The sequence below is a fragment of the Carlito syrichta genome, unplaced genomic scaffold (genome assembly GCF_000164805.1).
Source record: "Carlito syrichta isolate Samal-C Ts95f unplaced genomic scaffold, Tarsius_syrichta-2.0.1 Scaffold309504, whole genome shotgun sequence".
In the NCBI taxonomy this organism is placed as follows: Eukaryota; Metazoa; Chordata; class Mammalia; order Primates; family Tarsiidae; genus Carlito; species Carlito syrichta.
The window spans coordinates 187,329-200,680 of record NW_007253600.1 but is presented as its reverse complement, the minus strand read 5'-3'; the positions used below and the strand labels follow the sequence as shown (position 1 = coordinate 200,680).

The 13,352-nt window shown below is 51.2% G+C and overlaps 1 protein-coding gene across 5 annotated transcripts in view; it reads left to right on the top strand.

Moving 5' to 3' along the window:
* Positions 1-9,007: 9,007 nt before the first annotated feature.
* Positions 9,008-13,352, top strand: part of POU2F2 (POU class 2 homeobox 2) — a 39,360-nt gene continuing 35,015 nt past the window's right edge. For 4 of the 5 annotated variants that reach the window (XM_008067404.2, XM_008067403.2, XM_021717260.1 and 1 more), the window contains exon 1: positions 9,008-9,107. In XM_008067404.2, the coding sequence (XP_008065595.1) occupies positions 9,080-9,107 (28 nt within the window). In that variant the 5' untranslated portion in view covers positions 9,008-9,079. The remainder of the gene's footprint in view (positions 9,108-13,352) is intronic. The other variant, XM_021717261.1, reaches the window with a different exon arrangement.

The window sequence follows — 13,352 nt, the reverse complement described above, 5'->3', positions numbered from 1 at the left end:
ACCAAAGGTTATGATTAATCCAGTTTTGAGCACCTGAGGTCTTTTTAAAAGAGATGATAAAATGTAAAGGACCCACATGCTCCCTGTCCTCCTGGCATTAACATTCAAGTGGGGGGAAAGAGAGGTAATAAACAAGCACATAACATACGAGAACTTCAATGTTAGAAGAAAGTGCAAACTTTCTTAAGGACAAAGGAAAGAGAGTGATGAGAAGGGCCATTTGAGGTAGGATGATAAAAAAACTTCTCTGTGGAGGGGTTATTTAAGTGGTATCTTGGAATAAGGGAATGAGCCATGGGAACATCTGAGAAAAGATTGCACCCAGCAGGAGGAAGAGCAAGAACAAAGGTCCTGCGGCAAAGAAGAGTTCGAGCTTGGGTTCCAGCACAGAGGAAGTGAGTGAAGGGGGTCGGGGAGAGTGATGGAACAACAGCAGAGGCAGGCAGAGTCCCCTTCAGGATAAGAAGTCAAAGCTGGCTTGCTCAGCCAGCGTCTCCCATGGCCTGCTAGGTTTAGGTTGTTAGCACCCTGGACAGCGGCCTCAGCCCCTTAGAGCGCTTGCAGCAGTGGGGCACACCCTACCAAACACACGCTTCTATTGTCTGTTTCTGGGCAATAAAATGGGGGTGGGAGGACAGATGACAGTGCAGTATGATTGGCCCTGCCTGTAGGGAGCGCAGTCACTGGACGAGACACAAACCTACAGTTTGATGAGTCTTGATTGAGCAAATAAACATCTGTGTGTTCGCCACTTGAGTGGAGATGTAGAAGGCAACCAGCATCCAGAAGCCCCACCCCTGTGTGTCCCTTCCCAAACATATCCCTCCTTCCCTTCTGGAGGTAACCATGATCTTCACTTTTTAGATAATCCTTTCTTTGCTTTTCTGCCTGTGTGTCATTTAATATATTCTAATTCTAATTTTAAAAAATGAATACAATCTCATTATAAAAACTAAAATAATTACAGAAAAGATTAAGATCCCTTCAAGTCCCCTCCGCTCTTCCAGTCCTGGTCCCCTATCAAAGGTTAATTATCATTAGTTAATTAAGTACCATTCAACCTTTTTCTTTGCACTTGTTCAATACCTGTGCACCCACAGGAAATGTGTAGTTTTTTTGTTTTGTTTTGTTTTGAGTTGGCGTCTCACTCTGTTGTCCAGGCTGGAGTGGAGTGGCACACTCACAGCCACCCCAGCGTCAACCTGCTGGGCTCCGGCGATCCTTCCGCTTCAGGCTTCCAAGTAGCTGGAACTACAGGCACATGCCACTGCTCCTGGCTAATTAAAAAAAAAAAAATTATTGTAGAGACAAGATCTCGCCAAGCTGCCTGGGCTGGTCTTGAATGCATGGGTTCAGGCAATCCACTCACCTCGGCTTCCCAAAGTGCTGGGATTACAGGCTGAGCCACTGAGCCCAGCCAGGAAATGTATAATTTTAAAGCGTGTTTTACATAAATGATAGCCTATGTATAAATCACTCTGCAACTTGCTTTTTCACTCGGCAGTGTCTTGGAGAACTTTCCATGTCCCTATCCATAGATCCATTGCATTGTCTTTCATGACTACATAGTATGCCTGAGTATGAATATACTATAATTTACTTAGCTACTATCCTTTGGGTGACACCTAGATTGTTTCTGATTTTTCTTAATTTCAAACCTTGTAGTATAGTGAGCACCTTTGTGTTTGGGGCATGATGGCAAGTATTAAAGATTAACAAAGTTCTTTTCAGTCCATGTTACTGCCACATTTCACAGGTGAGGAGCCTGAGAGAGCTTAGAGAGAGAAGTCACCTGCCCAGGGTCACATAGCAAATTAGTGAAGAAACCAGATTTTCATCTGTTTGACTCCCAAATTAGTCATTATGTATGCTTGTACAGATAATTACAGTCTGTGGGGCAGATGTCCCAATCAACAAACATTCCTAGAGCCCTGGCTATATTCAGGCCCAGTGTGGGGCTCCGACTCTACGAGAATGTATCAAACCCAGCCCTGACCTCAAAGAACTCACAGTCTGCAGGGGACAGCCTCATTGGGAAGTAATTCAATGCAGTATGGTTAGTGCTAAAGCCCAGGGATGCCGCCTGGAGCTGTGGGAAGACTGAGGTCATTACTATGAATTGGGCCTCCTATGGAGTCAGGGAAGGCTTCCAGAGAGAAGAGATTTAAGCAGAGTCAAAGGAGGAGTTCAGGTTTGGGTTGCAGGAACAGAAAGCCAGCCAGCATGGAGGAAGTAAGCGAAGGGGTCCCAGGAGAGTGATAGGAGAGCAGTAGGGGCCCCTTCAGGATGAGGTGTTGAAGCTTACTTGCTTGGCCAACCTCCCCTGTTGCCTCCCAGGCTTGGATCATTAGTACTCTAAACAGCAGCAGAATTTATGGCAGACAAAGCAGGCGTGGGGGATTGGGCACACAGGGGAACCCAAGTTATTGAACGGAAGAGAAAAGTGAGCTCTGGGGGCGAGGTCGCTGGAGAGGATGATAGCACTATATCCACTTGGGTTTGGAGAACCCTCCTTGGACTTCATTCAGTGGGCCATGGGAGTCTGGAGGGATTTACTCATTCAACAAATAGGGTTGGAGCACCTGCTATATATGCCAGGCACTGATAAAGTGTCAAGAATACCACAGTGAACAAGACAGAAAAGGACACCTGCTTTCAGAGAGTTTTCCCCTCATTTTAAAAGGAAAAAGAAATAGTAAAGTGAACTGAAGTGACTTAAATATAAAGTGCTCTGAAGAAAGTAAGACTGGGTAAGGGAGTAGAGTGTGACTGGGGAGGGTCTCTCTGAGGAGTGGCCTCTGAGCTGAGTCCTGAAGGATGAGAAAAAGGGGAAGAGGTAGGAAACAGCATTCAAGAAGATCTGCAAGGTTGAAGGTCCCAAGGTGAACAGACTTGGCTTGCTCCAGTGTGACTGGAGTGTGGTGCTCTCATGGGCTTCAGGGAGGTCCTGCAGGGGCCTGGAAGCCATGGTAAGGCAATTGGGTTTGTCCTGAGGCAGCGGGGTGAGAGGGCTCCAGACCAAGGCTGTGGACCCTTGCTTTTCAGCCTTTGGACAGCTCCCTGCACTGGAGACGGGTGGCCAGCGAGTCTGCGGAGTCAGTGCTGGAGGAAGTCACAGCTGGAGCAGAGCATGAAGCGCACACGGGCTGTGGAAACCCTGGGCTCAGCAGCGGATGGCTGTGAGCTCCTGGGTCAAGGTCAGAGCCTTATTGGAAAAGGCTTAGAGCCAGGTGCCTGCTCCCATGGCTCATCTGGAGACCCTAGTGAGCATATGGCAACGGATGCCAAGGACCCTGTTCTTGGGGAATCTACAGCCTTGGAGAGACATGCACAAGTCAGGATGAGGAGCAGTGAGATCAACACAGCAGCTGAAGCATAAGTTTTGGGATTAGCAAGATTCTGGGTTTGCCCCAGCCTGGCTGTGTGTCTGTGGGCCTCAGTGTCCTCATCTTTAAAGTAGGGATTGTAACAGTACCTGCATCACAAGATGGCAGTGAGTAGTCAGTGGAATGCTGAGTGTATTTGGCCAAGGCCTCCTTACAGGAGGTCTGATATACATTATCTCTCTCTCTAATTATCCTACAGCTAGTTGATCCATCAGTCCATCAGTCCACTTTACCTGTTCTTGTTTCTTTCAAGCCAAATAATGTTAGAGCTGTGCTTCTCCAGTCCACCTACCACTGAAAGATGGGGAAACTGAGGCCCAGAGAATACAGGGGAATGACCCTAAGTCACTAGAGGGCCTATTTCAAAACAGGGACTTCGTTCATCTTCTAACTCTTATATTCTTTGAGCCACACCACCATGCTCCCCTTCTTACACAAGGCAAACTGGAAATTCTGGTGGATTTGGAAAACTGGTGGTGATGGGGAGGGTATGATGAGGAGTGTTTGTGTCAATGTTAACTTATTAAGTATCTGCTGGTTTCCTGGTCCATAGACTTTGCTGATTCCAGGATGCTTGTTCCTGATCTTTTCCCCAGCACTGACCCAAGTGTGTTCCCCCAAATTTGCTTCCCTTCCCACTGTCCATCAGTAGTGGCCTCTGTATCTACCCAGCAACCCTATCCCAGTGCTCACTTCCTGTCTCCTACTCCCATAGACTCTAGCTTTAATGTGTGCCCTTATTTTCATCTTCATGGCCCTGTCCTCCCCTGCTGCCTGGACCATTGTCCCAGTCTCCCCACTGATCATCCTGCCTTCAGGTTCCATGTCAACAGCCTGTTCCTACACCTGTCCCCAGTGAACCTTTCTTACATAGAATCTCCCTACTCAGAAGCCTTCCACCTACAACATCAAATTCAACCTCAAGGCACATACCTTGTCCTGCCCTGATCTTTCACATCTGAGCTTAAGCTTGTCCACCTACCCTAATCTTCCTATGGCAGGAAAGATACTTCTGTGTACCTGGTCCTCATCCTTGACACCTGCCTCTCCCCCATACGTCACATTCAGCCAATTACCAAATAATACTTCATCTACTCCCAAAATTGCTTCCAGGGACATCTGCTTCTCTCCCACTGCTACCACTCTGGTCCTGCCACCATCACCTCCCATGTAGATACCATGTCACCTTCTTCATATACTCTATATGAAGTATACTCTAGCCCTTCACTACAGCTTCCACAGCAGCAGGAACCATCATTAAAATGCTTGTAGAACCATGTCACTCCCCTGCAAAACCCTGTGTGGTCTGGCCCTGGCCGCCTTGCCACCTCTCCAGCTTGTTTACTCTGCTCCAGCAGTATTAGCCTCCTTTCTGCTCCTGGACTTGCCATGTTGCTTGCTGCCACGGGGCCATCGCCTCCTCTGTTCCCATTACCTGGAGTGCCTTTCCCCTCATTCTCTGCGTCATGAATGCTGTGTCCAGTTGCTATGTAAATGCCACTTCCTCAGGACAGTTTTCTGCAACACACCACCCTCCATCTTACGTTAGGTAACCTCTTCTACCTACTCTTGAAAGCACCTTTCCCAGCTCAAAATTATGTATTTTATGGCTTTTAAAGATTATTTCTCCCCCAGAAGACTATAAGCTCTATGGAGGGAGAAAGAATGCCTTATTTTGCGTTTACCACTGTATTCTCTGAGCTTAGCAATGGCTTGGCACATAGCATTTGTTGGATATTTACTGAGTGATGGATTACCAGGGTATTTTTGTCTGCTCCTGTCTTCCCCCCAGACCGTGAGCTCTTTGAGGGCAAGTTTCAGATCTGGGTCATCTCTGGGTCCTTAGGTCCCAGCACAGGCTTAGCACCAAGGAAATGTTTGAATTGAAGGAAATAGCGAGGGTTGGCCCACCTCCAGTCAGGAACTGATGGGACCAGGAGTCCAATGCATCGCTGAATATCAAGAAGCAGGCTTGTGGTTGTGGAAGTGGGGCTGTGAGCTGCTGGGGTGGGGGATTACACTGTTCCTGAGTGGGCAAGGAGTGGCTATTCCTGCTGTTCCCCTGGAGGATGGGAGCATTTCAAAACTTCAAGAAGGAAGGCCACAGCAAGCTGTGGAGAGTTTGAATCCTGACTCTACCACTCATATACTGCATGACTTGGGGTAGGTGACCTCATGCTTCTGAGGCCAATTAATCAGTAAAATGAGGATGGTAGCAGACCTTGCCTTCTCAGTCTGTCATGAAGATTTAGAACTAATAGCACAGAATAAACAGCAATGCTGTTGCTGCTGCTGCTGCTGCTAATGATTGAAGAAGAAGAAGAAATATTTTAAGTCCCTAGATGCTGTATGCTCCTAAACAGAACTTGACTTTGACTTAGTACTGCTGGAGAAGCAGTTGGAGCACTTCAGATCTGGGGCGTGGGGCTGGGGGGAGACTGAGACAGTTGTGTAAACAGGAAATAGGCTTGAGCCCAGAAACCAGGAAAGTAGGCAGGAGGTGGACAGGCAGTGTCCAGGGCAGGCAAGGGCTGAGACTGGGCATGGTTTGCACGGATCTGAGGCCCACTGGGGGACCACATGGCCCTGCAGCAGGACTAGCCACACATTCCTTTGTCTGTGTTTATCCGCCTATCTTCCTGTTTCCCTGCCTGTTCGGGTCCCAAAGCTAACTTTCCCTATCCCCAGAGACTGCCCCTGGCCTGGGCTCTGCTGAAGGCCCATGTGCTTAGATGTAGAAGAGAGGCCGGGCAGAGGGAGATTGATGTCAATGAATCTCGGAACCAAGTTCATCTCCTGGCCCAGCCGTCGTTGACTCACAGTGTGGCCTGTGACTTGGGCTCCTTATTTTCTGCCAAGCTATGAGTCTGAGTGGCCTCTCTGGGCTCCCACATTCTACAGCCCTACAGATGAGGGCAGCACCTGTGGGGAAAGAACCCTTGGGTTCCCATGTACAGCAGGAATGAGGCTGGGAGCTGAATGGAGAGATCGTCAAAGACAGCAGGAGTCCGGAGAGAGGCTGGGGAACTGAACCACAGGGAGGGTCCCCAGGGGTGACCATAGAAAGAGGCCATGCCTGGGGGGCCCTGAGGGGTGAAGAATCTCACTCTGCTGTCCCCGGTGGGCCGGCTGCTCCCCCCACTGCTCCCCGCCAGGCCCCCGGGGGACCTCGCTCTAATAATGTATTTGATCGACTCGCCGGCCGCGTACAAGCGATTATTGTCTTGTCGGGAGTCAAACGTATCGATCCGGCGAGAAATATGAGCGGAGCAATGGGGCCCGCGTGTCAGTTACCAGCCCCGCTGGCCCTGGGGAGCCCCCTACGTCTCCTTTAATTACCGCTCAGCCCTGAGCCCAGCCTGGCCTCCCCTGTGCTGCCTCCCTCCCAGGCTCCCTGCACCTCGAGCGGCCCCCACTGCTCCCCAGCTCCCATGCCCTACCTGCCTTGCTCAGCATGGCTTGAGGCTTCTTCTCTGGCAACGAGGCCACTATCTCCCCCTGCCTGGACCTCCCCTTTCCCAGCTGCCAGGCCCTGCCCACCCAGTGTGCTCCAAACTCTGCCCCTTCATTCTCTCTTGGGCAGACCCATCCTCCTTCAAGATCTCCTCCCTCAGGCCTGGGACTCAGCTCTGGTCTGAGGCAATAATAGTGGAACCAGCATGGAAGGCAAGAGGCATGGGTGATTTCATCCTTGGGGAGCAGATATGGCCTTCCCCAGTGCTGCACTCAGCTGCAGCCCTGGCAGCACTGGAAGTGGGCGGTGCTTCTCTCCTTGCTCACCTTAAGGGACTGGCATGGGGTCATGTTCAGAAGCATGCTCCTGACTTAGATGATGTTTACTATGTCCTGGGTGGAACAGAGGGGTGACTGGTGGGGTTTTGGCCATCCATAATATACTATGACCCCCATTTCCAAGCCCCAAAACATAAAACTTAAATGAAATCAGAGCTTACTGGGCAATGCAGCTTTAAGACAAGACTCCAGTACCCCACTGCCACCAGACTGCTGTCAGGAAGACCCTCATGTATAGAAATTCGCAGCCAGCTGCTGTGTGGTCTGTGGATCTCCTCTGCGAAATGTCTTTACCGCATGGGACGCCGCGGAGTGTAGATGCCTGGAAACTGTCCCTTCTGTGTACAGATGTGAGAACTACTGGCCATTCCTGTTGTGCCCACCTGCCTGCCTGGGCATGTCTGGGTGCACAGGGCATGTATGCAGACACAGGAGGGCACTCATGCAGTTCTGCCTGTGTATTATTCCCTTTGCGAAGTGTGCCTATGTGTGTGGTTACAAACAGCCAGTAAGCATGCCCAGGCACATGTGTAGATGTGCCCTTGTGCCCATGGGTCTCCATGAGATAGTAGGGTGGGGAGTGACCATGGTCACTAGGGAGGGTCGTGTTGGGGGCCTGTGCACATAGAGATGTGTTCATGTGAGTCTGTACGTGCACACGTTTTGTGTGTGTGAAGTGCTGGGGTCCATGTGTGGAAATATTTGAATATATGTGTGTGCCTAGGTGAGTCCTGGCGTCCGCGTGTGCAGTGTGGTTTGGGCCCCCCCACCCCCAGCGTGGGGCGCAGCGTGTCTTGCGGAGACCCGGCCCGGCGGGCAGGGAGGCTGTTTGGAGGCGCCAGGCGACTCTGCAGCCGGGGACCCTAGGCACCGAAAGGAGGAAGAGGGCAGCGGGCTCGGGCGCGCCTTTGTCTGAGCCTCGGTGAGCGGGGAGTCCTGCGCCTTTGTGTGACCCTCGCAGGTGTGCGCGCGGGGGCGGGAGCGGGGCGGGGAGGGGAGCCGAGAGAAGGAAGGGCCTCCCTCCCCTGCAGCCAGCCCCGCCCTCCGGCCCATTGGCTTGGCACTGCCGCCCTCTGGTGAGCACGGAGGGAAGCGCTGGACTGGGAGCATCGCCGCGCGAAAGGCCAGTAGGCAGCTAGGGGATTCGGTGCTTCCCTCTGCAGGAGCAGCCTCTGGCACCCCCATTTGCCCGACAGACTTTTTGCTGCCCCGTGCCAAGGCTCCGACCCCACTTATCTCATTGCCACTGCCCACGGGCATCGCTTTTTTTCAATGGTGGCACTGGACACCTCACCTGTATACAGGTGCAGGGCTTGGTCCTCTGCATCCTGCCATGCTTTTTGGCGTCATCGCTTCTTGGCTCTGGGCCCTTGGGAAAGCTACTGTTTACCTCTCTGATACTCAGTCTTTTCATCTGTAAAATGGGGCAAATAACAGTGGCCAACTCTAGACATGACACCTGTCAAGTGTGAGGTGCAGGGCCGGGCATTAGGAAAACTCTCCCGCCAGTGAGCTGGCAGCTAGTGTTTTATTGTTACTGTTGTGGACCCACCTTCTCTCCTAGACCCACTTGCCCTGTTCCAGATGTGTTTGCCTCCCTTTTGGATGCAGCAGAAGCGGGGGCGACTGTTGTAGACACCTCCTGGGATCGAAGTTGTAGGAGTCAGCCCTTCCAGCCTGCATGTCCTCTACCCGACTAACCCTCACCCCCTCAACACAAACAATTTGGGGTGAGTTGGGCTGCTGGGGCGGGTCTGTGGGTCAGAGTATTTTCCCTTCTGTAGGGGGCGGACGGGCCCTGTGGTTTCCTCCCTGGGTGACTTCCGGCAGGGAGAGCTCGGCCCCCAGAGAGGGCGGGGAGATGACACAATTGTTCCCCCAACCCTGGCGGGGAGGGCAGTATGGTTCACTCCAGCATGGGGGCTCCAGGTAAGGGGGCTTGTGCCTGCGGCACTGATGGGGGGATAGGCAGCACATTTGAGTTTGGGCCCTCCCTGTCCCTCCTCCTCAGCTCTCTACATTGTCCATCTCCTCTGGGTCTAGCAGCTCCCTTTTTCTCCCATGATGAGTCCCTCCTCCCCTTCCATGTCAGGCACTGGGGCTTCCAGCCTCCTCTCCCCATCTCTGTTGCCCTGTTCTGAGGGGTCTGGGAGAGGGAGGGAGGGAAGGAGCCCTCCCTTGGTAGTTGGTAGTGATCCCTTTATGTGGAGAACCATTGGGATGGGTGACATGGGTGATCCTTGGATGGAGGCTGCAAAGGGGCTAGAGCGCTAAGTTGCTGGACTTGGGGGTGTCAGTCTGCTTTTGAGTGTATGTGTCATGTGTGCATGAGTGCACAGTAATTCTGCGTTCTCCGATTGTTACTGTCTTGTGTTTGTGTATAAGTGAGTGAGGGGGGCTGTTGTCTGGGGCTTCATAGAGGTAGCCTTGGCAATGAGTTCTTGGCTCACTTCCTCACTACATTTTCCTCAGATGTCACCTCCTCAGGGCAGCCTTCCCTGACCTCCCCATCTAAACTCGCACCGATCCTGTCACTCTGAGCCCCCCTCACCCTGCTTTATCTTTTCTTCATGGTACTTGCCACTTGCCAGAAACTTCATTACGTGTTTGTGTGCTTATTAAATGCCTCCTCCACCAAATGTCAGTTGACTGAGTGAACATTGTGTGTCAGACACACAAGGTGATTTAGATTTACTGACTCAATTAGTATAATATATATATCTCTACATAGTGATAGTTATCACTCAGCAATGTTGATGGGAGCCTTAAATGAGGTGATATGTGTAACATGCTTAAGTGCAGTGCCTGGAGCAAGGCAAGTACTCAGTCTTCATGACTGTTTCCTTCTGTACAGCATGACCATGGGCATGATTCTCAGTTTGGTGTGTGCCATCCTATGTGTGTCACTGTGTGCGGGCATCCCTGTGTCCTCCATCTAGTATATATGTATTCAACTGTTCTGTCCTAGGTATTGGAGATATAACGGAAAGAGACAGCTTCAGGACTACCCTCCCAGAGCTTCCAATTTTAGTGGAGAACACAGACCTGTCACTAATGACAGCACAGAGTAGTCAGGGCTAGGATGGGAGACAGAGGGATCAGAGCAGGGGTGGAGGAGGTTTAGGGGATTGTAGGAGCCCAGAAGACATCGAATTCAGTTTGTGGGGTGTCAGAGAGGGCTTCCTGGAGAAAGGGGATGTCTGAGCTGGAATGTGAAGGATGAATGGGTGTGTGCAAGGCAGAGAAAGTGACAGAGGGGGTTGGGGAGAAAGGAAGATTATTTGCAGGATAGCGTATATGTTTGTGTGTGCGTGCCTTTGTGTGTGCGTGCCCACATACAATGTAAATGCAGAGATCCAGGGTGTTTGTACACACATGGTATCTGCTCTACCACTGACTTGTCCATGGTCCGGGGTCAAAAGGGGACCTCACAGGGGCTGGACAGTAGGTTAAACCCTTGACTTGGGATTTCTCACAGAAAAGTCCTGGAAAAGACTGGCCTGAGTTTTCCCTGCCTGGACATGAATTAGTACATTGTCTGGCCTTGGGCAGATCATTTGCCCTGCCTGGTCTGTGAGCTGGGTTCAGAGGTCTGCCCTGGCCATCTCCCAGGATGATATGACTCTAGATGTGTGAGTGTATCCATTTGACTGGCTGTACATGACTCAGTGTGAGGATATGTACATGTCTGTGAGTGGCTCTAGGTATGTGCACATGTACACTTCTGTGTTTCTGTCTGGGTGTGTGAGGATGTGCACTTCTGTGGGTTTCTGTGTGTAACTCTGAGCGTGTGAGGGTGTACATTTTTGTGTGTATCTGGCTAGATGACTATGTGTCGCTCTGTGTGAGGGTGTGTGTGAGTGCATATATGTGCGCACACATCTGGGTGTATATTTTGTATATATGCCTGTGGCATCACATCTGGGCGTGTGTTTTTATCTGTGAAACTGTGCACATTCCTGTCTGAAATCTGTGCACACCCAATTGTGTGTGTAGGCTGGGCCCTGCCTGACTATGACTGTGGTGTGTGTGCTGGGTGGCAGGTCTTGCCTATAGTAAGCACAGCTGTGGGGCCACCTCTCTTGTTGTGTCTGATGCCCGTATCTCCATCCCTCCCTCCTGACAGCTAAGAAGTGTTCACTCCCTTGAGGCCACCCAGGGACAGCTGTGAGGTTGGGGGGATGTGAGGTGCTGCTTCTGGGATGGCTGAGGACTGAGCCAGGTGTGTCATAGAGGTTCCCAGCAGCACCACCCTGCCCACAGGGGCACCCAGGCCACAGCCTTGATTGAGGTGGGCTGTGGAGACAGGGGACCCAAGGGACAGGCCAAGCGGGGCCAGGAGGGGTGAGGGGCAGTCCTTGGGCCCTCTATATTTAGTCCCATTTTCGGTAAGTGCTAACGAGAAGCTGGCCTAAGTCTGCTAAAACTGGTTGGGGGAAATGCAGAGGAGAAGTGAAAGTCCGGGGAGGGAGGGGAAGGGAGGGCCGAGGGGACCCAAGTCCCACGCCTAGGGCAGTCAGGCAAGATAATGTGAGCTCAGGCAGCCCTGGGTGGGTCTGACCCGAGGATGGTGGGATTCAGGGAGCAACACGGTCCCAAGGGGTCTGGTAGGGTTATACATTGCTTTTCTCTGCCAGTTCCCCTAATAAGTTATAGACTACCTGAGATGGGAGGTGGAAATGACCACAAATAACTAACTTCTTTTGTGTGAGTGAAGCTTTGAGAGGGGCTTCTGAGGGTGCAAGGGAGCTGGAACACATTAGAATAACCTGGATGAGCTTTTAAAAATCTGAATGCCTGCCGGGCGTGGTGACTCAAGCCCGTAATCCCAGCACTTTGGGAGGCTGAGGCGAGAGGATTGCCTGAACTCAGGGGTTCAAGACCAGCCTGGGCAACTTGGCGACACCTCGTCTCTCCAATAAATCAAAAAGTTATCCGGGCGTGGTAGCACGTGCCTGTAGTTCCAGCTGCTTGGAAGGCTGAAGCAGAAGGGTCACCTGAACCCAGCAGGTCGAGGCCGTGGTGGCCTGGGCTACAGAGAGAGAGACTCCTACTAAAAAAAAAAAAATCTGGGTGCCCAAGTTATACCCTGAAATCAGAGGGTCTGGGGTGGAACTAGGCATCAGTATTTTTGTAGAGTCAAGATATGGGCATTAGGTATCCCTACCTGGACTGACACTGAGGAAGCAGAACCTTGTTGCAGACCCTCCAAGTCCATGGTTGCCAGTGCTCTAGAGTCCCTGTTGAGGCGTCATTTGGCTTTTGGTCTCTGGTGGAAATGGAGCCCCCTATTCATTCTTCATTTGACCCTTTTCCCGGATTGAGCTCTGATAGAGGAGGAGGAAACATCAAGAGATACCTAGGTAAAGAATGGCATTTGGGCATTTTGCTATGGATCAGCCAAGTGCTGGGTGGGGAGTGTGCAGGGCTGTGTGGAGTGGTTTTGAGAATTTGGGGAGAATAAAAGTGACAGGATGGTGTAAATTTCCCTTCAAACCACTTTTGTCTCTCTAGCTGCTATCCTCGCAGAGGGAAACCTTACCTTAAAAGTTTCAGTTTGATTATCATAATACTGTAAAAAAGGGATTGGCATTAGTGGGAAACTGCTGGGGGGTGGGATTAGCAGTTGAGGGAAACTGCCAGGAGAGGGAGGGGCACACCTCATCAACAAGGGTACTTTTGTAATGAATATTTGTATACCTAAACCTGAATTGTGCCTCACATCTTTAAAATAAAGAAAAAAAAGTTTCAGTTCAGGCCAGTTATGGTGTCTCAACCCTATAATCCCAGCACTTTGGGAGGCCAAAGCGAGAGCCCACGGGTTTGAGACCAGCCTGGGCAACATGGTGAAACCTCATCTCTACAATAAATCAAAAAATTAGGCTGGGCTTGGTGGCTCAGCCTGTAATCCCAGCACTTTGGGATGCCGAGTTGAGTGGATTGCCTGAGCCCGCGGGTTCAAGATCCACCTGGGCAACTTGGCGAGACCTCGTCTCTATAATAAATTTTTAAAAACTAGCTGGGTGTGGTAGTGTGCACCTGTAATTCCTGCTATTTGGAAGGCTGAGGCAGAAGGATCACCCAAGCCCAGCAGGTCGAGGCTGCGGTGGCTGGGACTGTGCCACTGCACTCCAGTCTGGACGACAGAGTGAGACTCCAACTCAAAAAATCGTA